Here is a 27,977-nt window from a genome sequence, read left to right as displayed (position 1 = left end):
AAAATAAATTATACAAATGCTTCAAAGACATAAATATTTTTTTCTTCAGAGCACAAACACTGACTCACATACTGAATTTTTTTTCCCATGAGGTATTTCCAGCTTTTTTTAATTTAAAGCTACTCTGCATATTCCTTTGAAATGCATGGGACTCTGTGCTGTCCAAACAAGGACAGAGAACCATCTAGACCTTGTTTTAATTTGAATAGATCATTTTGATCCATGACATCACAACGGTACATTTTATGTTTCTATGCAAATCCTCAACTGTAGTGTCTTCCGATCATATGATGTGAAAAGGGACAACTTGATTTGAAAGCTGAACACAGGGTTCGAATGAGATTTTTAGATCTTCTCAATGAACAGGCTATTGCCCTTCTGAAATAAAAGCAACAGGTCTATCTAGAAATAAATCAGCTGGGACAAAGAAAGGACTGTGAACATCTCACGATGGGCGGTGGAGCCAGTTCTGAGAGCAAGGAGTCATCCAGGAGATCCAGAGAACTGGAAAAGAAACTCCAGGAAGATGCAGAGAGGGAAGCCAGGACAGTCAAACTACTCCTTCTGGGTAAATAAAATAAAAATTGTTGATAATTTTCCTCCACTGATGTGTTATTTTGCTCTATAATTACATTTTAGAACAGTGAATTTCTCTGAATTTCCAAATTTACAGGAAGAAAATTGTCCTGTAACACATGTACAATGTGTTTTCTGGTTGTAGATATGTATGAAGCCAACAACTAAGACACAAGGAATGCACTGAAAATGATCCTGTCATTATAGGAGGAAGGTTTAATCTATATATCTTTAAAGTCCTTTCCATTCTATGATTCTATGTATTTAATTTAAAACTTTAGAAATCATTGAGAATGGAAAGATTTGATAAACAAGAAGTTGCTGTTGAAATAAATGTTCCGATGCTTACTTAAGCAGAATGTAATATATACATATACATATATATGCACACTTTTTGTGGACATTCATTTGCAGAAGCATTAAGTGATGCAAACGGTTAAACAGAATATCCTCAGTTGTCACCACTTGTTGAAATTGTTTGTATTCCAAAATGTTCCACTGCATTTTTTGCAGAAGCCCTTAGGAGGGTTTTTTTTTTTTTTTTTTTATGTACAGAAATTCAGATAGTAGAACAAAAGGTAGTAAAATTAAATAATGTTATTAAAAATAATATAACAAAATATGAACAATATTCCCTCAGCTGAGTCAAACTCAAGTTTGTCAAAGACACAATCATATTTAAACTTTCATAAAGTTTCAATAATTTTGTTATATTATTGAGCAAAGTAATCGAAAGTCTATTTATTCCAGCATTGTGTCTCCGACCAACACTGACCCATGAAGAAATACATTAAATCCTTCAGAGGAATTTAGAGAATACAGAGAAATTTGTAAGATAAGCAGCTTGATGATATATTTTGACCTTCAAATTTTCACTTCTTGGCACTCATACTGTAAGCTGTCTTACACTGGACACAAACTAATTCTAGAAAATATGTATTTATTTAATATTAAGAACATTAACACATAGTTTTCTTATATATATAGTATTTTTTTGCATTATTAATATCTCATCATTACAATTCTTTCAGTAAAACGCTTTGAGATCCACTGCAAGCTGTATGAAAAAGACTCCAATTTAATTCAAGTTTGACATTTTTCAGTCTCAGCTATTCAAATTCTATTCATGAAACAAGAAAATCATCTGAACTTGATATATCATTACTGAAGTTTTCTCTATTGTATGTGTTTCTATACTATCTACTTTTATTCATAATACACAGAATAGAACTTCAAATTTATATATGAGTGCTGTTCTTCTGGGGAACTGTTGGGATGTAGATCACAAGGAACTAAACGGTTGATGAATAAATAGATAAAGAGACAGATAGACAGACAGACAAACAGTGAACCTACATTTGCTTGATCTTAAAAAAAATATGAGGTGAATAAAACTTAGGTCTGTTTTGAATCTAGTACAAAGTTACTGTGAAAATGTTTCTGTTGAACAACTGATGAAGAAATGTGTATAATGGGCAACACATCAATTTTTCTATAGCCAACTTGTGAAATGAGCAGCCAGCTATATGGCCTTATCACCAGAGCTTTAAGCTAGATGAGCTAGATTCAATGCAGGAAGGGGATGTACTGCTGAGTGACAGAGAAGAGCCAGGGAACACTGCCATTTTAAGAAGAAATGGGAAAACCTCCGATTTATCCCAAAGGAATTTGGGAGGTTCCTCCAAGAAGCTGAAGTGCCTGTAGACCAATGCACAGAGTATGGGAAATAAGCAAGAGGAGATGGAAATCATGTTGCAATTAGTAAACTATGACCTAATTGCAATCATGGAAACATAGTGGGACAAATGACATGACTGAAATACTAAGATTGATGTTTACAATCTTTTTAGAAGGGATAGGTAAGGCTGAAGGGAAAGGGGAGTGGGCCTCTGTGTTAAGATGTGGACAGACTGCAAAGAGCTGCCTCTGAGAAACAGCCATGACCAGGCTGAGAGCTTGTTGTGTCCTCTGATACATCATTTTATACAAATCAAATGGCATATAAAAACTAAAGACAACACAGACAATACAGAGCTGATAATACACTGTTTATGAAACACACAGGGAGAGGAAGCAACAGAAAACCAGTGTCTCTTTATCATGTTTCTGAGAAGCTGCCTAGGAGCCAGGAGGGCTAAGTCCTCTGTGCTAAATGCTACTGTGCTATCAAGGCCATCCTTGCCAGAAGTTTACTATCTGAATATTCATACTTTAAAGAATTATATCAGAACTCTAAGATGAAAGTTTTATTTCTTTTGCATCAATAAATAGATATGATCAAGCCTTGAACCACAGTGCATGAAGTTTATGTACTTTCTAGGCCAGTCTGTAATTTGTGTGTAAAGTGCAAAGTACACAACAGCTGGTACAGTACTAGGTATCAACAGCGACATTCCTAGAAATAAGAACTCACTTGTAGATTAGAGAACTATTACAACTTCGAAGTTGATTACCACTTTGAAGTTTATTATTCCACGACAGTTTCTAGTGGTAAGTGCTGGTCACCTCCACCTCACACAGAAATATTTGTTTTTAGAGTATTTAATCTACCTCAGGGTGATAAAAATTCACATGAATTTTTTTTTCATTTTAGAAACAAACATTTGTCTCCACTGAATACAAGAGATCTCTGATAATGGGTCTAAACACAGAGTTTCACAGTGCAGACAATTAAAATGAATCTAAGCCTTCACAATTACCAGAGTTCTGGGGATGGGTTAAAATTACAGCTATCAGTATCTGTTCTGAAAGCAAAGACTTAAGAACAGTAATCCTGTTGACTGGATGACACTGGCTTATTTATTTTTTACTTTTCTGGGGGGATGAGGGGGAAGACATTTAAGGACTTAATTCCCTTGAGAGAGAATAGGGCTAATGAAGAATTTAGATCTACTCCAGTTTGTTCTCCTGTGGAGAAATTTGCTCAGTTTGGTAAGAGGACCAGAAAGATATAATTTTCAGAGCTCTAAGCACCACAAATGAGGTTCAGGCAGAGGTGAAACTCGTGTTCTGATCTTAACCTGAGGATTTTCTTTCCCCATTTTTTTGCCATTTCATATGAATGTCAGTGACTTTTGAGACAAATTTCAAACAAAATATTCAGGTGTTAGTACTTTCTTTTTTCTTATCTTCCCTTCTGGAAAATTTCCTAACCCAAACCTTTATTATCACATAAATAATAACCGTAAAGAGATAACAGCTATTTCTTCTGAGACAGAAAAGCATAATATATTAAAAAAAAAAAAACCACAAAACTTCTTCAACAGCATATCCATAAATATTCACAGAATCACAGAATCAAACAAATCTTTGAAGAGTCATTAATAATCTTCGCAATGGCAGAGAGTGTGCCCTCAGCAAACTTTTTTATGACACAAAAACAAGGGGAGTGGCTGATACGCCGGACCTTGACACGCTGAATAAATGTATTGATAGAAACCTCATGAAGTTCACGAACAAGAAGTGTAAAGTCCTGCATGTGGGGAGAAACAACTTCAGGCACCAGGACAATCCAGAGACATCAGATGGAAAGCAGTTCTGCAGAAAAGAACCTGGAGGTGCTGGTGGACACCATGTTGACCACAAGCCAGCAGCACACCTTGCTGCTAAGAAGGCTAACCATATCCTGAACTTCATTAGGCAGAGTACTGGCATCAGGTTGAGGTCGATGATGCTTCCTCACGATTTAGCATTGCTGCTGTGTCTAGTTCTAGGCTTTCCAGAACAAGAGAGACATGGGCATACTGGAAAGAATCCAGCGTAGGGACACTAGGATGACAAAGGGACTGGAGAGCCTCTCCTGTGAGAAAAGGCTGAGGAAGCTAGCTAGGACTCTACAGCCTGGAGGAGATTCAGAGGAATCTCATAAATATCCATAAATATCTGAAGGGAGGGAGCAAAGAGGACAGAGCCAGGCTCCTTTCAGTGGTATCCAGTGACAGGACATGAGGCAATGGGCACAAACTATAACAAAGAACATTCTATCTGAACTCCAGTAGTACTTCATTGCTGTGCAGGTGACAGAGCACTGCCACAGTGACCCAGAGGCTGTGGAGGCATGTCCTTGGAGATCTGGAGCACAAGTCTTATGAGGAGCGGCTGAGGGAGCTGGGATTGTTTAGTCTGGAGAAGAGGAGGCTCAGAGGAGACCTTATTGCACTCTACCACTTCCTGAAGGGGGGTTGTGGTGAGGAGGGGGTGGGCCTCTTCTCCCTGATAAATAATGACAGGACGAGAGGGAATGGCCACAAGTTGCACCAGGGAAGATTTAGATTAGACCTGAGGAAACATTTTTTTTCTGAAAAAGTGGTCAGGCACTGGAATGGCCTGCCTAGGGAGGTGGTTGAGGCACCATCCCTAGCGCTGTTCAAGAAGCGTTTAGATGAGGTGCTAAGGGATTTGATTTAGTAGTAGTTGGGTAGGGATAGTGATAGGAGGATGGTTGTACTAGATGATCTTGTAGGTCCTTTCCAACCTTATGAACCTATGAACCTATCTCCAAAAGCCTCCAGGACCTGGCCCTAGGCACCCTACTCTGGATGTCTCCACCTGGACAGATGGACTCAGAGGTCCTTCACACCCCAACCAGTCTGTGATTCTGTGAAGTTCTTATGAAAGTAGTGGAGTCAAGATGCAGCTGAAGTCTTGGTTTTGGCTCTACTTCGAATTCGAGCAACCATCCCTGACTTTCATGGAGCCTCCTTTTTTTTTTCTATTCCTTCTCTATCTATATACTTTTATGGTCTGTAGTGTAGGGGTTGAGCCTTCCCAGAGCAGAGGAAAAATTAATCATGCTGCTGGCTGAGGCTCTGTAGCATCTCTGTGCTTTCAGCCATACCACAGTGAACTTCTTTTTGAGTCGTCCCTGAAGCCTCAGTGAGTCCAGAAGCACAAATCAGCATTGGACTTGGGAGGTCGAGTTCAAAACATCCCAGTGAAGAAGAGAAGCAGTTGCAGGCTGACAGATTACTGATTGTGAAGAATGCTGTTAAAGGTGAATATAAAACACCTTGGGGCACAGCAAGTATCTTTTAGCTCCCAAGGGCACAGCCAGAATTTCGGACACCAATTGAAATATTTGTGCTTTTATTTTCTGTATGTTTATCCATCTCAAGGAAACCTGGCATCCGAAAAGAGATATAGAAATCAAAGGTAAATTTGAGAACAACTAGAAGTATGTGAAATGCAAAATACAGGCTATGGCATGTTACTGGTGGTCCCTGTCAGGCAGAGCTATAAATCTTCATGGAGTTATTCAAAAGCCAATTAAACTTTCCAGGCTTTAAGACAAGACTGACTTCAGCCTTAGTCCTACAATATATTTAATGTGGAAATTTTGGGCTAGATTACAATTTCCCTCTGCATTGCTTCCTAAAGGAAAGCTACCCTCAACTCCCCCTGCCGTCTTGCAAGGGCTACCACAATGTTTTGGCACTGTTTGCATGAGCAGAATATCCTGCAGGGTTGGAAATACAGCTCTGGCCTTGCTCTCCCATCCTGAGAAGCAAGCTGTACAGGAAGGGGAAGGAAGAGAGGAAGCAGGTGTAAAGTGAATTGTTTCTGACCCATCTCCTGGGGTACAAATGCTGCTACGACTAAAGAGTACTCCAGAGTAAAGCAAATGTCTGTGAGTCATTTGTTATTTCAGAGGGCTGGAGCACCTCCCGTATGAGGCTAGATTAAGAGAGCTTGGGCTCTTCAGCCTGGAGAAGGCTCCAGGGGGACCTTAAGTAGCATTCCAGTACCTGAAGGGGGCCTACAGGAAATCTGGGGAAGGACTTTCTATAAGGACACATAATGATGGAAAGTGTTTTTAAACTGGAAGAGGGCAGATTTAGACTAAATATTAGGAAGAAATTCTTTACTGTGAGAGAGGTGAGACACTGAAAGGTTGTCTAGTGAGGCTGTGGATGTCCCCTCCCTGGAAGCATTCAAAGCTAGACTGGATGGGGCTGTGAGCAACCCAGTCTAGAGGAGGGTTTCCCTGCTTACAGCAGGGGAGTTGGAACAGAGTTAAAGAAACGCTTCTCTAACTCTGTTCCAAAAGATATGAATTATGCTGCCTGCTCTATTTTAACCTTGTCTTCCAGAAATGGAAGAGAGCTTCTTTTCTATGTTATGCTTCCTGACATCTTTCCATGAGTTGAATGTAGAAATTCACAGTGCAGGTGATAGAGCACTGGCACAGGTTGCCCAGAGAAATTGTGGAGTCTCCTTCTCTGGAGACGTTCAAGAACTGCCTGGACACACACCTGTGCAACCTGGGCTAGGGAGCTGATTTGGCAGAGGGGTTGGTCTAGATATCCCCTACAATTCTGTGATTATGAGATTCAGTGAATTCCTAGAACTGCTCACTTGTTTTTCTTCATAAAGTGCAGCAAATGCTGCCTTGCTTGATTGGTTTTACCAAGTTCTTCAGAGAGGAACTGAAGAGATAAAAAATGATCTATAGCAGATTTGCATTTTGTTCAAACTGTGGCAGATGGCAGCATCAGATCATTTTGCATAGGCTTGGTGTTTTCTCTCACATTTTCTGCTGTTCCCATTGTGGGCATTAGAGAATGTTTTGTGTATGGTTTGCTGTCTTAGGTAAATTAACTAAGTAAATTGATCTCTGCCATTTTCATGTTACTGGATTTACAAAATCACTCTGGAAAATCTGTAACTCATTTGTTCCGTTTATTGAGAAGCCCCTAATTACAGCTGCTATGTCTCAGGTTTCCTCTTTTGTCAAAAGTATTCAGCACTGTCCAATTAGGTAAATGATAACCTGCAAAAAGGAGAGCAATGATTAATCTTGTCCCGAGGATTCATATGCAAAATTAAATCCTCTCTTCATGTGCTTTTAAAACCTAGCTCTTGTTTGGCAGGTGTGGCCAAGTCCTGTTTCTGTTTCAATGACAGAAATTAAAATCAGTTAAACTCACTCCGATTTCCAATGGAAAGGTGTCTATTGTGATTAGTAACTTTGAATGAGGTACGGCCAAATTCATCAGAATAATCTAAACAAAAGTTAGCCCCACTTCTGAGAAATGACTGTGCAACCAAGTGCCCGCATCTCCCTGACACCTGTGGAGTTTTACTACTGAATCATTTCCAAGCTGCATCTGCTACATGGCTCTGTAGGATTCCCTCCTGTAGCAGTAGAACATGGGACAGAGTCAATGTAGCTCTACCAAGACATGGGTTTGTGCGCTTCTCTGCACCATGAAATAAACCACACAAATGCTCCACTTTTCCAGTTATTTAAACACACTGGAGGGATTGGCTTATAAAGTCATGAAACACTTTTGATGAGAAGCTACAAATAATACAACAACACACTGTCAGGAGATGTAGCTTTTTGCCCATATATCCAGCTGATGGGGACAAAATCAAAATACGATCCTCATCTTACATCTTTAATGATTGAAGTGACTATGTTTTTGAACTAAATGACTGCATTTTCCTTTCATTTCAAATATCCCTCTCCTTTTTCCAGAATTAATACTTTCTCCAAGGTTTTGTCATTTTTAATCACTGGAGAAGATTATAGTTAGTGAAATGAGGATCCAGAATATCTGTATGTCTCTGCATAGATACAAAGTTCTGTTCCAGGGTGGTATTTTTAATACTTGCTACTTATTTATGTATTGACCTTAAAATTCCCCTTCTGCAGGTGCTGGAGAGTCAGGAAAGAGCACTATTGTAAAGCAAATGAAGTAAGTACATGAATATTCATATCAGCTGTTGAAAATGGTATTTGTAGTTATCTAGCTAAAGTCTTTATACAATATTTATGCTCATTTGAATAATATGCAAAGAAACATCATTAAAATCAAGTTCTCATTCAGTCACATAAAGACAAAGTGACTAATGCACACACCTGGATTGGTAACCAACTCTACCTGCTCAAAACTTGCACATCTTCTTGCTGAAGAGCAGGGAAGCTTTAGAACTGTCTTTGGTAGGAGTTACAGCACTGTGGTGAGATCACAGAGATATAAGACAACAGGCCATAGCAGATCTACCTACCCTGCTATCCTGTCCCCTCCACTATCTGCTGGAGGATGTTTCTAGAAGATTATCAGACCAAAAATGGAAGCACATTATAATACTTTCACTGAATGCCCTGCCAGTATCTGGCAATTTGTGAGTCAGACAGCATCCTGAAGCAGAGAACCAGTGATGATATCATTATATTTAATAGTCCTTAGTTTTCATGCCCAGTTTCTCCTGAATCTCTTTTGAACCAGAGTAAACATCTACAATATTCAGTAACAAGCAGTTCCACGTTTTAATTTCACGTGATGTCAATCATTTCCCTTTGCTCAATTTTAATTTACTCTTTCTTAATTTCATTTGATTTCACTGTATTTCAAATGAAAATATTGAAATATTCATATTATATAATAGTAGTGCTAAGTAATTGTTTTTCCAAGCTGAATTGTCTGGAACACTGTTGGTTTCCATGTTATTATTCCAGATCCTGACAGCAGCCAGAATGATTCTTCTCCGGCCTTTCACAGTTCAGATGAAAAAAATATTTAGTTGTAAACCTATGCAGTGAGTCGCTACCCAGTAGCATGAATAAGAACAGTTGAGAGCACTGCTTTCAGCAACAACAGGGTAATCATACAATAACCAAAAGGGAGGAAAATAGACTGTACAAGCTCAAACACAGAAATCCCTGTTCAAATTTGGATTAACTGGTATAGAAGAACTTGTGACTATGCATAAATCTACCACAAGAATATTTGTGTTCCACAAATACTGTGCCACAAGAATGTTTATCTACATGGATTGAAGTCAGTAGTGTTATTTCTCCATAAATGTTCAGCAAATATCGATGAATGTCAATGAGTGCTATTTTTTCCCCCTGGAAACTGAATTCAGTTCCAAACATTTGTTTCAGACTCGCTTCCATGTCAGATGCCATTTTGTCAGACTGCTCCTCTGCTGTTGTCTGTCACACAGCAAAAAACTGCAAGAGAATATTAGTGGAATGATTCAACCTCCACTGTCACACCACCAAAATTCCCATCTGACATCATAAGCCAACATCATAAAATGGAAGGCATTACTTCCAAAGCAGCCCTTGTACAGAAAAAAAAATTAAATAGGCATTGTAAATATTAAGTCATGACCCCACTCTCTTCCTGTGTAACAAAAAAATTGTTTTACTAAATCAGAAATATCATTTCTACTTTAAGTTTTCCTAAATACTGTTTTCTTCAATATTTAATATCTTCATCAACATATTTTAAAAAGTGAAGTAAAAACTGTTCTATCATAAAACTAATCTGCTACTTAGGTACCTAATTTTCTAATTATACTGATTTAGAACCATGCATCCAGTAGTTTAATAATTATTTTTTCTTCCATTTTAATGGTGGATAACTTTATTATTGTTTAGAGTTTCGGTTAGGAAACAGTCGCTATGAAGTAAACCATTGAAACTTATTGGACTGAAAACTTCACAGAGTAGGAGCAGATTGAAGATGTTCCTTTGAATTAACACTTTAATACGGCAGATAACCCTAAATAGTTTCAAAGAGAAGGCAGAAAATTACAAAGCTATCTTAAAGATTTGTGCATATATGAACCTGAGCACAAATATGAGGTATTTTCCAAGTTTTCTTGGAATGTTGATGAAAACTATCGTTTTTCACACAAAATGTCAACTTTCTCTAATAACCATTTATTTTTATTTTTATTTTTCTAAAAAGGGAAAATCTACAGTTTTAAATAAGTTGATTTTTATTGGTGAGGATTTTTTCAGAGAAGACATTTTCCAGAGAAGACTGATAAATATTTACAAAGGAATTCATTCCTGAAAAAACAAATTCACACTCAAATCAGGTTTATTTTTACTCTAATTAATATAATTTTCTAATTCATAGACCTTATTCTTTCCAGAGTGAAGATTTCAATCAAAGTTAAATCATTACACTTCAACATCAACAGTACCTTCTGGTGCTCCAAATATAAATATGTTGCAAGACCCTCAAAAATCTAGGATGGTTATGAAACAAAACAAAAAATTCTCTCATTTCCAATATGTGAGACAACTTGTTTAAAACCAAACTGAGTCTTTCTGTGTTTTGTCCATGCAAATCTACTTTGTAAGACTTAGAATTTTAACAGTGCAGTAAACAAAAAGCAAGAAACAAAATATATGGTAACTCATCAAGCCTGCTGAGACTGAACCAATGCCACTCATCTGGTAAGAAGCCTATCCTGTGTGAAAAGATAAAATAAAATAAAATGTTGAGATTTAAATCTTTCATCCTGTAGAAACATAATTTAGATATTATGACCAGCAAAATACTTTGCAGATTCAGCATCCTGCATGGTTTTTTTATAGGTTGTTTATTTTATCCAAGGAAGATTTTCTGTTCAATAGAAAGTTCCTTCTGGCTATACGAGGTGTCACCTTGTTTTAAAATCCTTTCTTAAGAATGATGGATGTTTAATAAAAGAAGCAAAATTCACTACTGATTTAACAGGCTGGCTAACATATCTTCTTCCAGAGGATATAAATATATATACATTGGAAAAAAATATAGCACATAAAAAAGCCTTGAGCGAAAACAAGTTTTTGTTCTGTAATTATATATTCTAGTTTTATTTCAGGATCTTAAATGTTCTTCCTCTCTTTGTTCTTCAAAGGAAAGCATGAAAACAACATATAAAATAGTCATTTGGGGACTGCATTAAGGTCTTGCCTTCACTCTTATCCTGGATTTTTGCAGCCACAGGCAAAACACTCATCTTCTCCATGCATCCTGTTCTGGGCACTACTGTGAGAGGATCAAAGCAGTCAAACGAAGCTTATGTGCTTCATGAGGCTTTGGCTGCTTTGTATTTTGTTATAGAAAAGCACCTGCTTTCACAGCTAGCAAGTGGAAAGGTGGGGAAAATATGCTTAAATACGTTTCATATTTTGTGATGAGAGTTCAAATAATTTTGATTTTAAGGTGATCTGACCCATTAAAGGAGCCCACCTACAGCAGTCGAGAGCTTTGGAATACATGGTGCTTTGTACACAGACCATGGCATAGGCCATCCCCAATCCACTGTACTGCCATTGACATGTATCAGACTCCTCCAGCTGAATAAATCTTCCCACTCAATGAGACTTCCTGTCATTTAAATCACCATGTTGACACAGGGATGTATGGACACTTCATGTGCTGGCAAAAGCACAGTGAGATTCCTTTGAATCTTGCAGATTCGTATGAATTCATGGTGAATGCACCATACAAAATAAAAAGGCTTCAAAATAGGGTATATAGATTTGCCTGTTCAAAAAGTGATTGTGGAAACAGAAAGAGTGTCTCCTACGGTGCTACAGATGTAAACAGGGAACATTTGAATTCCATAATATAAATGACATATTAAGATTCCTGAACATTCAATTGTGATCTGGGATGTGTGTGTGCAAGTGAACTACTTTCTGACAGCACTGACCTTTCCCCTTGCAGGGGAAGTGTCCCCAGGGCACACACCCATAGCCATTCTGGGCTAGACTGTCAGATCCTTTCACATCATCCTTTCCAGCTTGTATAGGTCTGCTAAGTCTATCTCTGGCAAGAAAGGAGGAAAGAAAATGGTTTTTTAATAACCTGGCCTTCATCTCTGAACGCCTGAGGTGAGAAAGAACAATCTAGCAGCAGGCAAAGGACCTTGCAGTCTGGTCATTGAGAGTATACGACACCAAAACAAATTAAAGTTGTATCCTTTACACAGCTAGTGGAAAAATGTTTTTGTTTTGTTTTGTTTTGTTTTGTTTTGTTTTGTTTTCCATCAAGACACAATCTGCACACTGATCTTGGAGAATTTTAACCCCACACTATAGTTAAGTCAGGGAGCATTATGAAATTACAATCCCTCTCTCAGAATCACAGTAATTAAATTTGATAGTTAAAGTTCCTTGACCTTTATAATGCAGGGCAAATAGTCCTGAATTATACCTATCTTCCCAAATATATTATTATAAATAATGATATTAACATATTTCATGAACTGGAAGTTGTAATCAATGTAGAAAGAAATATATGTTGGTTTGTTTGTTCGTTTCTTGAGAAGCATCTTACAGGGCATTTTAATATAACTACATGTTTTTTCCACTCAGATAAGATTTGGGCTAAAAACAATAGTGACTCAACAAGCACTGTGACAGCCAAAGTCTAAAACTGAAGATTCTAATAGTAAAATATTTGAGATCTATGTCCAGCTATGCATCCTGCCTTGAATCCACAGGAGTGGGCTGAAGATCTATACTGGAGACATACAGCACTACTTTGAGTTATAGGTTATCTATTCACTAAAACTGGGAAGTCAAAACCTAGCTTTGTGTCATTTCAGAAACCACTGTTAACCCATTCCACCAGAATAGGCAGATTAACCATTAATAAATGCTTCTCCATGCTTTTTAATGCAACCTGTACACTTTTTTTGTTTGTTTTTACTCCAGGATCATCCATAAAGATGGTTTCACATACCAAGAACGCATGGAGTTCAGACCTATCATTTACAGTAACACAGTGCAGTCTATCCTGTCTATCGTGAAAGCAATGACTAAGTTAGGGATCAGTTACGAAAACCCAGCTAGAATTGTGAGTATGAAGTTCTTTCTCTTAAGTAGGCATCAAAATACATTCTTTTGAAAGAAACAGTAGATTCTAATAGAATAAAGTAAGAGAGTTCATTATTCATTTTATTGTAATATAACTGTAAAGCAATAGAATTTAGTATTTGATTTATAATAGTGAAAACTAAGTTTGTGTTATGGATGCAACAAGATGTCCTTTGTATGTTAAAATGCACAGCAAAGAAAGAAAAAAAAAAAACTCTTCTTGTTTTTTTGATACTGGGAAATGTGATAAGTTTTTCCCTTTAAAGAATAAAACCTGGAGCTCAACTCCTTCAAGTAAGGAAATGTCATCTAGACCTGTTGGGATTACTTTGGTTGTGTCCTGCTCCTGAAGTAGAGATGTCTTCCATGTACAGAAGCAGAGAAGTGGAGTTTGATTTTTCTGGTTTGGTTTGCAATCCTATACACAAGAACATAGAGGAAAAGCAACACGTTCCAGACTGTCCAGTCTCTTTAAGGAACTTGTAACACTGATTTCAGAGCCTTGTGGACTTCATCGAGAGATTTTAAATTAGATTTATGAAATCATCAGGAAGTAGTTTTGATCAGAAGTTCAATTAGAGAGACAAAAAAAAAATGCGGAAAACTCAATTCCCTTTTATGTGCCCTAAAGCAAAAACTATCAAAAGACAAGCGAAGACTGGCTTTCTTCTAATGCTTTCTTCTTGTATTTTTTTTAAGAGTTCACATCCACAAATCATGCAAACAATTGTAAAAGTGCCCAACACTAGCATTCAGAATATAGGCCCATGTGAATATGCTTCATTATGGCCCAGGCTCAATTGTAATAGACAGATGTAATGGGCACTGCAAAAGGATACATTTGCCAGCTTACATGGCCTAAATCTGTTGAACGGTATAAAACCTATACTTGAAATCCAAACTTGAGATAAGTTCTGTCCACACTCCATAATTCAGCCTATTTCTCTATTTCTACCAAACTTTCTGTTCTACAAGTTCATACAAGTTCACTCATTATTCTTCCCTCTTGCAAACCTGAAGGCCAATGGTATCCTGGGTTCCATCAGAAGACAAGTGGTAAGCAGGGTGGGGGAGGTTATTGTCCCTCTCTATTCTGCCCTTGTGAGGCCCCAGAAGGACCGTGTACAAGTCCGGGGACTCCAACATAGGAATGATGTGGAACTTTTGGAGAAGTTCTAGAAGAGGGCCATGAAAGATCCAAAGGCTGAAGCACATCTCTTATGAAGACCGACTGAAGGAACTGAGGTTGCTCAGTCTGGGAAAGAGAAGGCTGCAAGGAGACCTCATTGCGGTCTTTCAGTATTTAAAGGGAGTTTATAAACATGAGGGAACTTTTAAGATGGTGGATGGTGACATGACAAGGTGGAATGGTTTTAAGCTAAAGGAAGGAAGATTTAGAATAGGTGTCAGGGAAACTTTTTTACTGAGAGAGTGGTGAGGTGCTGGAGCAGGCTGCCCAGATAGGTTGTGGATGCCCCATCCCTGGAGGTGTTAAAGATCAGATTTAAGGGAGTTTATAAATTGATGATCCTTGAGGTCCCTTTCAACCTAAACCATTATATTATTATATGACAAAATACAGATGTAGGGTATACAGTACAGCAAATTAACTTTTAAGCCACAGGAACCATAAAACCATTGAAAAAATTGAGGCTGGAAATGACCTTCTTACATCACTTTGTGCCATCATTCTAAAATATATACAGGCGTAGTTGACTAGAGGCCTATTCTGCCAGTGTCAGTGAAAAAAAGGGTGGACTTACAGTGCTGTAAGTTATGAACTTAGAATGTCTGTATTTTCTGCATTTGTTTTGTATGATGCTCAGAAATGAACTGTGCCTATTCAATTAAAAAAAAAATCAATCAATTATTGGTTCTCAGAAATGAACATACACCAAGTACCAGCTGCTTCTAGGAGACTCCTCCAATCCACATTGTAAGCAACAATACAAAGATTCAATTTTCAACAAGAAAATTAAAATATGAAAGGAAGCCCAAAGCTAGTTTGACAAATTGTACAAAAACAGACAAATAAAACTTCTATTCTTTTCCTTTGCGTGCATTTACTTTAAGAAAATTGAAGTTAGAAGAATCACTGCAAGCAGATCCTATAATGCTACATCCAAAAATCTATACCAGTTTCATAGAAATTATTTCCAAGGGATTTCACAGATTGGAGAACCAATAATTGATCGATTTTTATTTAATTATTTCTAGTCAACTACACCTGTATAAGGCATTTGCAGTGACTTGTTTCTTTTCCCCCAGAATCACAGAAGAACAATCTGGCTCTAAGTTTTAAAGATTCTTCTTTAAAGAAATTTCAGTCACATTTTATAAACATTACCCCTTCTTCTAAAGGTAGCTTGCTTTTTGTGTAAAATCATTACACATACATAAGTTTGAACTGCTCAGGTATAAAGCTTGATTTCAGCTGGACTTCGTTCTTGCTGAGTTCTGGTCTAGAATTATCTGACAAAAGCCATTTCGGTGCTGACTGAGCTTATCTTCAGCCCTGAAAACCGTGGGTTTACCATGTTCCAGGACTGCCTATAAAAACTGTGATATTGAAAGTGCCTAAACAAGCAATTCTGAGCAGCACCTGATCTAGGGAGAGAGAGGTTTGGGGTTATCTTTTTGCTTCTTTTTTTTTTTCTTTGCTTAGTTAGTAATTTTGTTTGCTTCATTTCTTCATTTGTTTGTTTGTTTCCCCATTGTAATCTTAATATTTAAATCATGTTGTCTAAACAGCAAACACAAGCAAAACATTATATAAATCAGGACAATGATAAGCTCTGTCTGCTGCTATCTTCCTCTTTGTCTGCTGCTATCTTCCTCTTTGACGTAAGAAACAAAATCCAGGGTTGCCACCTTTATGCATAATAGCCAGTGAACTCAAGGCATCTCATTATATACTACTCAGCCAAAAGTTATAGTATTGCAGGAGAACTGTTATAAACATTAGATGATTTGTGATACCATGAAGTTGAGAACTTTCCAATTCTTATCTTGAAGCTGAACATGTGTGCAGTCCAAACAGCAGCCCTAAAGACAAATGAGGTTGCATATACAAGAAATGATGAATCAGGTCTGCTATCCCAGCACTGACCTGCAGGATGGGGCTGTAGAATGAAACTGTGGGATTTTGGATGTACAAGGAAGTAGTGTTCTCTTCTTTTCTTTTAAGCAAAACTTCAGTTTCTATTTTTCCACCTTATATCTGCATGTTAACTTAATTTCACCAATATTTTACCAAACTTTCGATCTTTTTCTTTTGATTGGTCTCTGATTTTCACAACATTTCTACAGAATGCAATTTTTAGTGAAATGTAAAAAATATATAACATCCCTGAAATAATTTGTTACAAAATGCTGTGAAAATGTTTTCCACTTTTGAATAAAATGCACTCCCTGACAAAACAGGGTCTGTCAGAATTAATTTGTACTTTTGTAACTGTTGACTGCAAGTAGCTTCAGTTGCCTACTTTACAGCTAGGAAGCAATTATGCTCTGTAATTGCCCTCTGTTTGACCCTATTTTAGTCCTTTTTTTTTTAATTATTTATTTATAGTGCATCCCTAAGTCATTAACTACTGAAAAGAAAGATTTTTAATGTAACAGACTGCTTGAAGACTTTTTGGAATGACTGCAAAAGAAAGAATTTGGAGAATATATAAAATATTTGGAATTTTTCAGGTTTCTTCTCCTGGGGAGAAAAAATAAAAGAAAAACCATCAAACAAACAAAACAACAAAAAATAGAAAATGCATTCACTGTTTATATTTCCTTTGCCTCCTTTCTCATGGTGTTGTAGAACTCAAAAATTTTTCTTCCATATATTTCTACCCTAGTATAGTCATAAAACACTTACTCTTTTACATTTAGTGTTAGATAATTTGCTATTCTGTCTTAAAATATAAGTCTTCCTTCAAAGTTGGACCTTTTGTGAACACTTACAAAGAGATGAAACTGTGCCCTTGTATGAATAAAAGAAAACAGTAAAAAAGCAAAAAACCTCCATATTATGATTTGAGTCTAACTGTTGCACTCACTAATGGAAAGTGAGCATGTAAAAGGATGCTTGTGTGCACATGTGAGTACAGCTACGTGGAAAATACTATGAAAATGAGAAATTTCCCTGACACTGCAATTCCTAGTAAACCGAGCACATCCTCAAGGAGGGTACAGCATGCTTGCAGAATATTTACTCAAATTTCTTATTAGGAAGATGAAAGGAAACTCCGTGACATGGAATCACATCTGGATGATGGCAATATGTCTTCTGAACTGGCTGAACTCATCAAACAACTGTGGAAAGACAGTGGGATCCAGGCATGCTTTGCAAGGGCATCAGAGTATGAGCTCAATGACTCGGCAGCCTAGTAAGTGACACAACCTGCAGGTGTTGGGCATCTAGCTATTACTGCAACAGCACAGGATCCTTGCAAGCAGAACTTTTTCACAAGTGTAGAGTAATCTATGAAAATTATTGCTTCTTAACCTGAGAAAGAATGAGGGTTTTGCTGATTTGTTAATAATGTATCAGAGACATTCAATTGAGGAAAGCAAGCAAAACCAAATAACTCAATTCTGTGAGTCTTCTTCTTGTTTTTAAAAATGTCTATTACCTCTAGGTAATCTAGGATTGAAAATGGAGGAAAAAGTGAATTGAAACAACCTGGGTTTTATCTGAAGTTGTACTTTAATACATTCAAGATTTCAAGCAGCTAAACATAAGTCCAGCAGAAACCATACGCTTCCTATAAGGGAATCTGGCTGCAAGCCCTGGCGGTCCCTGGGCTGTTAGCATCTCAGCATCCATCTCGGTCTGTGATGCTGCAGCTGCCCAATGGCTCCATTCCCTTTCTGTGACCTGGGAAATGGCAGACACTAGTGCTGCTCAGCTTGGACTTCACTGAGGGTCAGGATCCAGCTGGGGATCAGTAATCCTCTATGGAGTTAGACGATTGCACAGATGATTGCGCAGATTACAGCGTGCTGATTGTAAGATAAAAGACAGATGATTGTCCTAGAGTGCAGAAATCTGACCCTGGACCTGGAGAAGAGGGCTGTTCCAGCTCAGGTCCATTTTATTCCCAAGAGCTGCACCTTGAGCCTTCGCTGCTCCTACAGCTCCTCCTGCTGGATGAGGGCCCCTCCACAGGAAAACTTAAGGTGTTAAGTGCCGCTTCCACCTGGCAGAAAATGGCATGGTCAGAGTCTGCCTGATTCTGGTTAGTAATAACTCGCCAATTTTAGACAATAGAAGAGATATATCACAGGAAAGAAATAAGTTTTCAGGTATTCATACCTTCAGATATTTAAGCAAGACACCTATACACGGAAAACGTGCTAATTTGAGCCTAAATTGTCATTATTTCAGGTCAGTTCTCTCTTTGGCCTTGTATTATGGCAGTAATGATTGACAGAAGTGCAGAGCAATCTTCTGTTTCTTTTTCTGCCCTTTCTGATAAGCCATTGTGCAGTTAGGAGCACTAAAATCATATAACAAGTCAGTAATGGTAATTAAAAGTAAAAACACATCTTAAAATAAAATAAAATAAAAACATGCAGAAAAATGAAAACAATTACCTGTTTAACAGCTAACATTTACTGTGTGCATTGTGACTGGTAGATTAGGATAATTTGAAGCAATAAATATCAGTATTTAAAGAAGCCAATGCATACTGTAAAGGAGAAAATAATTATTTATTGCCATAGTTATATTTAACAACAAGAAATGGATATATGTTGTCTCTTTTTGGACATATCTGAATATCCCACAAATCCTTCATCTCCATCTTCAAGTTCCTAACATTTTTGAAAATCCCATCTTTGGCCCTGCCATTAAAGCCAACTTACATTTTTGCTCTTGCTGCTGGGCTTCTAATGATCAGTTTAATCAGTCATCTAAAACTACATTTTAATTTGTTTTGAAACCAAAAGCCCATTTCTCAACAGAGTAAGGATTTATACTATATAAACTCTGACTTTCTGAAGTTCTTTATGTTAATGAATTTTGATCTCTCTACTTTAACTGTGTTTAAATCAGTAAAACAACTGAGATGTGAACAGTGTAAAATTCCCTTTGTATCAAACTTAGCTGGAGCTTCTTCCCTGGACTCATCTGGATTTTCTCTTATTGTAAGAACGAGTGTTCGGTAAGGAAAGGGCAAAATTATGACCACAAATTTTGACCTTAAGTGTAATTGAGTGGCACTTACTACATGTTTAGGCACTTGCCTCTCAGGATAGGATTCATGTCTCCTATATTAAGACAAGGAAAGATCAGGCTTTTAAACTAATCTACTGACCCGCTCCTCATTCTGCCAATGGAGTGTTGTCCAGAAGTGCCCTCCTGAGGCTATTTACAGTGGTGAAAAGAATCTAAAGATGTTTCTTGCTTTATTAATTAAATAATTAACCTGCAATTGCACTTGGATCAGTTGTATTTTATGGTCTTTATGACCACGCACCACCAGATCTTTATAATAAAGTATATACAGAAGTGGTTTTGTTCTTGTGGTTTTTTTTTTTTTAATCACAGATGTGTTAAATATTGCAGGCGCAGCTTTCTGGTTAAGACGAACAGCAAAACCTTATGCTGGGCAGATTGTACTGTAGAAGAAAAAAGAATTATGAACACTAACAAACATTAGAGAGTTTGTGTTCTCTTTGCTGGAGACAAGACACATACTACAGAGAGAAAGGTGCCAAGTGTGACAGTGAAAAACCTTGAAAATGCTTCAACTGTTGTATGTGGTTTCTTGCTTTTAGTTCATTATTTGACTGTTATTAGCTAGAAAAGTTAGTAGTTGAAAAACTACTCACACATCGCTTCTTTTCCTTTTGTCAAATAAAAACCAACTTGATTGCTTCCTAGACCACTCAGTAATATTTGTGAACTCTGTTCAGCATTTGTAGAAAGTTTCTTCTCCCGGGAAGAGAAAGGAGAAGGGTTGGGGGAAGGCCAAAAGCTAGCTTCAGAGATCTTGCTCAGATTCTCATTTCATGCTGATTTTATCTCTGTATGCAAGACGCAAAACGAGATAATTCACTTTTCCAGGGAGTTGTAAGACTGTTAACCTCATGAGTTCTCAACTTGGTTGAAACGTCTGTTTTTGATTGTAAAATATTTGTTTTTAAGTGTCATGAACCCTTCCCTTGTAAACATGTCAAACAAACCCCTAACCAGGGGGAAAACAGCTCCTAACTGTAAATTATTCCAAACTCTCCTGCCTTCTCTATCACTTGGGAAGGAAGATGTCATTACAAGAGAATGGTTTCATATGCTACAATATTTCTAGTCGCTGCTATGAAGATGCAATGTTTCTTCCCCTGAGGTACTTATTTCCATTTACTGAAGTCAAATGGACAAAATCTCTTTCCTGACAAGGTGTTTTTTTAGCATCCTGAGAAAAACATGGGTTTTCCTGAACTTCAGAAATATCAGAAAGATGTTTATTATATACAACTAGATTCATGACATTTAATATATGTAATATAAAAAAAATCTAGACTGTGGATTAAGATTATATAAAAAAATAGTATTTTAAGTGTGTAATCTCAATACAAATGGACTAGTGAATATGTCATGCTCAGTTCACCTTTTGAATTCACCAATCACCATTTCTTTTTACTCTCCTCAGTTACCTCAATGATTTGGATAGGTTAGCAATGCCTGACTACGTGCCTAGTGAGCAAGATGTTTTGCACTCCCGAGTGAAAACAACTGGGATTATTGAGACTCAGTTTTCCTTCAAGGATTTGAACTTCAGGTATGAAAGATGCATTTGTCAGGCTTGTGTGGCTTTACCTTCATAAGGTATTTTTTTAATCAAAGGCATTTATTATATTATTACGAATCCAATTGTGATATTTTTGAATCTTCTGTTTGTAAGTCCCAGAGAAGATATTTTAGTATTAGCACTCCAACTGTAAGTATATAATGGACTGTTATTAGGAGATCTCAAAAGATCAGATTCTAAAAGGACGTTTTACATATGTAAGTGTTTACAAAGCATTATTTCTATTCTGCCATTTGAATAATTGCTTGTGACATTTATGAAATTTGCCTAACTGAAAGTCCTTAACAGCATGCAAAACATTTGATGACTACTAATTTGCAGGCATTCTCAACTTTTCACTCTCTTCTTTTGGGAACAGAAATAACTGCTCTTAACAATTGAATACATTACATTGTTGGCAAAAAAAAAAAATAATCTATCCCATGGGAAATTTCAGTATTAACATGCATGCCATCATTCTCTTTTAAGATGAAAAGCAAAATGTTCAGAAAATGAATCCTCAAAAATAATGTCTCTAATAAATTTGACTGAAAAAAAGACATTTTCAGATACTCCAGATTTAATTACGCTTGGTGAACAAACTGAAAACATAATTCTATGTTAAAATATATTTGAATGAATTATGATCACTTCAGTGTTCTATAACCCCAGTTCTCTCTATGGATTGAATTCAATTTAATTCTTACTTTAAAGGCCCCAGTGTGTATTAAGGAATGTAGCTGAGAGAAGAAAATATCTGTAGAAACAGTTGTAGGAAGTATCAGGATTCTAGTTTTTACAGTTTTCAAAGAGCTTACTATTTCCTTTTGTGGCAATTAAATATCTCCCAAACCATCTATCCTAACCACACAGATGCTTTGATCTAACTGAGATTATACATACAAATAAGACTCTAAAATAGATGCCCAACAAGAAATCATTATCACCTATAAATAGGTCACCTCTGGAAATTGCCATCATAAAATCATAGAATATCACAAGTCAAAGGGACCTACAACAATCACTAACTTCATGCAAGACTACACAAAAATCAAACTCTATGTCTGAGAACATCATCCTTGAACTCTGGCAGCATGGGGCTGTGCCCACTGCCCTGGGCAGCCACTTCCATGCCCACTGCCCTCTAGTGAAGAGCCTTTTCCTAATTCAGCACTCACTACCAAATGCTATAGTGTAAAGTCATAAACATAATGTTCTTTTTTCTCTGATAAATATATTTCAGACTGCTTTGCACACTGGAAATCTGACCATTGACACAGTTAACAACCATAGTTTATGCAAGATAAAAAAAACTAAATCAGAATGGAGAACAAAATTGTCAGTCTGCAAACTCTCTATGAGATGAATGCTACCAGTCATAATAAAGTATTAGAATTAGGTCCAGATGAAATGTAGCACAACTGAAAATAAGATTTCTATCTGAATGTCTGTAAACAAGGAAGAGGTTCCTAGTGACATTGAAAACACACCAAAAAAGTCTATATTAGTGTCTTTTATGCATCACAGTAGTGTTATGTCAGTAAATTAACTGATGGTTTTATGACTTAAGTAATATGAAGTCACTATAAAACAATCTGAGAGCTGTGTTCATTGATAGGGATGCAGAACAGCAATAAATCCATCTTAAGCAGCCAGTTACAGCTAGTTTGCATTGCCAGAGCAATGCAAAACATCTGGGAGATCCTGATGACTCTGCACTTAGTTTTATTAGTGCCATAGAAACATCTATAAAGGGAGGGACACTTCAGTGTTCAGAATGAGTTTTAGTTGATGTACTTAGAGGGCCTTGGGGTCACAAACCAAATGTGAATAAAAGGAAATCATGAACAGATGCCTTATTCACTGAAGTTTTTATCCTTCTCTGAATTGGATGAAGCAGAAAATACTTCGTTCTGTAGAAGTCTGAATATTGCAGTACTGCAGTTCCACAGGAAACACGACTTTTTATTTGCTATCTTCTTAGTCATTATGCTGCTGTTTTAAAATAATTTAGTTTTCTTGTTGTCTTCAATTTCTTCCATTAATTGACTTTGATTTCCAGAATTGAGAATACATATTTTTCAGAGGAGATCTATCTCCAAAGATCCTCTCATGCTGTAGTACCCACTGAAGAGCTAGGAAGAGTCTCACTGAAATCAGGCAAGCTATATTTTAGCCTCCGGGTCTCGTTATACACACTGCTGGCACAAATGAATACACAGCTAGTCTCATACATAGATTTTCCATGAGATTTTCCAGATTTTCTAGATTTTCCATGAGCAGTGCTAAAAAAATGCAGAGCTTTCAAGACTAACTTAGCCTATCTTGATAAAAGAATAAGTTAACAACAGCAATATACTACTCATTACATGACTTCAGCTTTACATACACATATGTTCTGGACTGACAAGAGAAGAACTAAGCAAGGTAAACTCAGTACAATAAAACTGTCCATAAGCATTGCTTCTGGCCTTGATCTCTTACTATTTTAACTTGGCTTCTTATGAATATTCACAGAGCCATATGCTAAAAGTTTGTAGGAAGTGAGTATAGATTTGTATGATAATTTATGTTTGTAAAACTTCAATTAAGATTAAATTTTGTAGTTTCTTTTTTTCCCACGTCCATGATTTCAGAGTTGCATACCACAAAACCCAGGAAGACACATAATGTCAACTGACTTTTGGGCAACAATCAGAACCAAAAGTCAAGATGCTTTTATGCTGATCTCACTCAATTTAGCTCAATGAACTCAGGGAAGATGTGTTGGAAGAATGCCACTGGTGTTAATCAAACCTTGTTCCACAACAACTTCCTGATTTCCTAATAATTCACATTGGTAGACACACAAAAATCAAGGAGATGAAATGTACTAAAAGTATTATTTTCTCTAATTGGTCCTCAGTTAACCAAGTTATTTATTGCTAGAATTGGGAAGGATTTCATTTTTCCTAAGAAGGATGAACAAATGATAAACAATAAACTTTGTTTCAATCAGATGTATTGCTGATGGTGAAGAGAATTGATGTATTGCAAAAAAAAGGTGTTTCAGTAACAAATTTATCTTGCTCTAATTACTACTGACTTGATTTTCTCATACTGAATCAACTTTGGTTGATCAATTTGCTAGTAGAAGGGCATTGTATTTAATTATAGATACTGCAGGAGATACACTTAAAGTGTTAGACCCAATACAGTTTCATGTAAGAGGGGATTAGGCTTTACAATTTAAGTTCAACAACACACTGAACAGGGAAAAAACATAATGGTCACAAGAAATCAGACTTCTAACATATTTCTCCATGCCTATGCACTTGAAAAATGCTCACTTTGTGCAGAGAAAAATAGTGAAGAGAGAGACTAATCCCTTGGCATTGTAAGCCTGCAAATATAAGTAGTAATTTTAAAACCTAGTGCTAAGAAAAACAACAGTAATTTTGACAAAAGGTCCATCTATATTAGGCACTAAACTGTACTGTACTGAAGCTTATACTCAGTTAGTTTTGGAACCCATACAAAAAGTCCATAAAAGGTTTATAGGATTCTACCCAAAGGCCGCAATTTCTGGCAAAAAGCTGAAGGAAAATAATGCAGGGAAGGACAACTCTGCATTTACCTCTCTACAAATGAATGAATTTATGCTCCCCATGAATTACTGCTTAAACAGAAACTAAATGAGATGAGAAACTAAATAAGGCAGAGACCTCTACACATAAACACAGGCTTCTGGTTATACAGTACCCAAATGATCACACATAGAGGACTAAATATAAAATTACACCAGCCAATGAAGCATAACTGGAGGATCAGATAGTGGCTGGCTTCCAATCATATGTCTTACTGGTGAGCATGTCAGTTCACCGCAAGCAATACTACAAACACAGGATCATTGCTTAGTGAATGTTTCATGTATGAGTTCTGCCCTGAAAAATCCTTACCTGCAGAGCTAAATCCTGCCCTAAGCTCTTGTGAAGAGTCCCACTTCCTCAAGAGAGTGCTGAAAATATCTGCTTTGTGCAGATGATATTTAAGCCTTTACATATAGAGACATAAATAATACATAGCTCTCCTTCACCTGTTGAGGTGTAAATAGACCAATAAATATCTCTTTTGTCAAAATGGATATTTGATTGTCATCCCTCTCATGTTGCACTCTGCATGTTAGCAGTGTGACTACATCCCTATTAGTTAGTGCTTCACATTGTGCATGTTATTTCTTCTTTTATGCATAGGATGTTTGATGTGGGTGGACAGCGATCAGAGAGAAAAAAGTGGATTCATTGCTTTGAGGGAGTTACCTGCATCATATTCTGTGCTGCACTCAGTGCCTATGACATGGTTCTGGTGGAAGATAAAGAAGTGGTGAGTCAGAAGAAACAAGCAATCCTTTTTGCTGCTTAGTTTTAATGTACTCTCTGATGGCTTGTCAGAACAGTTCCCGTTCCCTTAGAACGATTTAAAGGCTATTACGCTGTATGCGTTCTTGTCAGTGAAGAACATTACAGTAGAAATGACATATGGGGTAAGATTTATCAGTCTCTCATGTTCACCTTTTGCATCACAACAGAACAGAATGCACGAAAGCCTTCATCTGTTCAACAGCATCTGCAACCACAGGTGCTTTGCAACCACATCCATCGTGCTGTTTCTTAACAAAAAAGACCTCTTTCGAGAGAAAATAGCAAAAGTTCATCTGAATATCTGCTTCCCTGAATACAATGGTAAGTTTGGGGTTTTCAAAAGAAAATGCATTTGAATGGTTGGGATTTTGATTCGGGTCAACTACAGATAGCCATTTAATGGCTAAGCATCTTACCTGGACATCTAGATATTCCCTCAAAAGAAAGGAAATAATTCATCTCACCTACTCAGGGTACATAGCTAGGGGTCAGTTGTCTCTGGAGATGCTTATTTCTCTCCAGTGTAAGTAGAGGAATCTGTGACAACTAGAATTGTCAAATGGCTGAAGTCTTATATGATAAAAACCACACAGTAGAAGTCAGTGGTTTTTCACTCACATACTTAACCAGGTCTTCCTGTCCCCATTAGGAAAACCATTTCTGTAAAGGAATTCTGCCTCTTTTTGTATGTCACAATGGTATCTACTGGAAAAAGAGAATAACTGCTGTTAATGCAAGAGAATACAAGAAGCTACGTCAGGATGTGCAAAACAAATGCTATCAACATTTTAGTATTAACCTCCTATATTTCAGATAGAGAGTGCCTGAAATAAAGCATACTTCAATAAATTTTATTAATGGAAGATAGGTTGTGTGGACTTCCTGACAAACAGCTGCTTCACTTCTTTTCTGAGAATCTATCAACATACTGACCTAAAATTGACCTTATCTTTCTCTGGATCTACACTGAGTCCCAGTACCAGTGCTTAAACCTGCAGTTGCTCTAACAAAGTACTGCCAAACAGCAGTAAATTATGTACCTAATTCTCTCAGAAATTACGGTCCCTCCTTTTTTCTCCCTTTTGTCTCACTTTTCTGCTCTCTTTCTGAAGTCCTTAACACTTCCTTACTCACTTGTGAGCATTTCACTTAAGAAATGAGGATTTTTGGTTGGAATTGCAATTTAAATTTGGATGGGCAGTATAGATACAAGCTTCTAATAACTAATTCTTAATTTCCACAAAAACAAACAAGGAAGTTGATATGTATCTCCTATGTCTCTTACTGTCATCTCTACTAGGACTCAATACATTTGAAGATGCTGGGAATTACATCAAGCAACAATTCCTAGACTTGAATATAAGAAAAGAAGATAAGGAGATATACTGTCACCTGACCTGTGCCACAGACACACAGAATGTCAAGTTTGTTTTTGATGCAGTCACAGATATAATAATCAAAGAAAATCTGAAAGACTGTGGGCTTTTCTAGCCATTTGTTCCCTATCTTGTAGCCTAGTTTTATATCTGTGCACTTTCTTCTCTTCATCCTGCTTGCTGTCTGAAATAAAACACAGTAGGAATGAAACAATATCAGTTAGACTTTTGTTAGCTGTGAATTGAAGCCCTGGGTACAGCCTGAGCATTGCAAAACTATACTGACTTACCAAGGATCATAAGAAGACTGAAAAACATGCTGCTCCTGCTCTACAGAGATGCTAGCCACTGATAAATCCTACATGAATCAAAGGAATATTCCTATTTCAATCAATATGTTTTGTAGGTAATCAGTAGTTCTCAGGAAATTCATACTGTAGTGTCCTGTGTTTTCCAGTGAGAGGGCTTAAAAGGATAATATAGAACAGCTGTTAGATAACTGACACGTTTAAAGTCTTAAAAAAGAAAATCCTAACATTAAAAAGTATCAGCAGATAATTTCCATTCACTACTCATGTTTTTGTGTTTTATTAACAACAAAAAATGACATCAATGACATTCCATTAGCTTAACAGAACCAAACTCCCAGCCTTAACTGGCATATGACAAAGGGCAGTACAAATCTGGATGTTTGGTGACAGTGTTCTGATAAAACTGCTGAGGGGCACAAACCTAAAAATTGCATGTATGTGGAATTTGTAATTGCTGCTATCCAGTTGTTGGAGGACAGGAAAGTAAGGTGGAGGCAGAGAGCAGCTAAGTTTCTAGAACCAATGAGAGAGAAAAAAAAACTGCAGTAACTGTCAGTTCCTGCACATGCCATAAAGGCAAGTTGAAACATTTTTTAACAATTAAATACTCAACTTTGAAATAAAAATAAAAGTAAAAATGAAAAACAAAACAAAACAAAACAAAACAAAAAACAACAGTAATTAATAGTCCTCCATCTGAGCACGTTTCCAGTGACATTTGCAATAGTCACTTCCACCAGGGCAGAACAGTTGAGATGCCCCTGTCCCTGGGGCAAAGCACATTTGTGAGACCTTGATGCAGAGATCTATTATCCATGCAAATTTATAGCTAACAAAGAACTGCTCCCATCTAGCTCCTACTAATTTATTGTGTCAGTAACTAAAAAAAAGAATTAATTACAGTAAAC

General features: G+C 36.9%; 1 protein-coding gene across 1 annotated transcript; it reads left to right on the top strand.

Annotated features, from left to right (window-relative positions):
• The first annotated feature begins 450 nt into the window (after nt 1-450).
• GNAT3 (G protein subunit alpha transducin 3) lies at nt 451-26,873 on the top strand. The gene is made up of 8 exons (XM_065741591.1): nt 451-568; nt 8,234-8,276; nt 13,034-13,175; nt 17,420-17,577; nt 20,845-20,973; nt 25,215-25,344; nt 25,550-25,703; nt 26,683-26,873. Exons 1-8 carry the CDS (start codon nt 451-453, stop codon nt 26,871-26,873), a joined length of 1,065 nt encoding a protein of 354 aa, XP_065597663.1.
• Nucleotides 26,874-27,977: the final 1,104 nt, after the last annotated feature.

This window comes from Cyrtonyx montezumae, unplaced genomic scaffold (assembly GCF_038088225.1).
Source record: "Cyrtonyx montezumae isolate F1298 unplaced genomic scaffold, pur_monq_1.0 scaffold_3, whole genome shotgun sequence".
NCBI classification, from domain to species: Eukaryota; Metazoa; Chordata; class Aves; order Galliformes; family Odontophoridae; genus Cyrtonyx; species Cyrtonyx montezumae.
This window is presented reverse-complemented; position numbering and strand designations above follow the sequence as displayed.

What these genes read in the sequence shown, in the direction of transcription:
- GNAT3 (XM_065741591.1), top strand. Translation starts at nt 451, where the DNA reads ATGGGCGGTGGAGCCAGTTCTGAGAGCAAGGAGTCATCCAGGAGATCC. An exon ending in ACGAAAACCCAGCTAGAATT is followed by an intron (nt 13,176 to 17,419) that starts GTGAGTATGAAG and finishes ATTTCTTATTAG; the next exon opens with GAAGATGAAAGGAAACTCCG. An exon ending in TGGTGGAAGATAAAGAAGTG is followed by an intron (nt 25,345 to 25,549) that starts GTGAGTCAGAAG and finishes GCATCACAACAG; the next exon opens with AACAGAATGCACGAAAGCCT.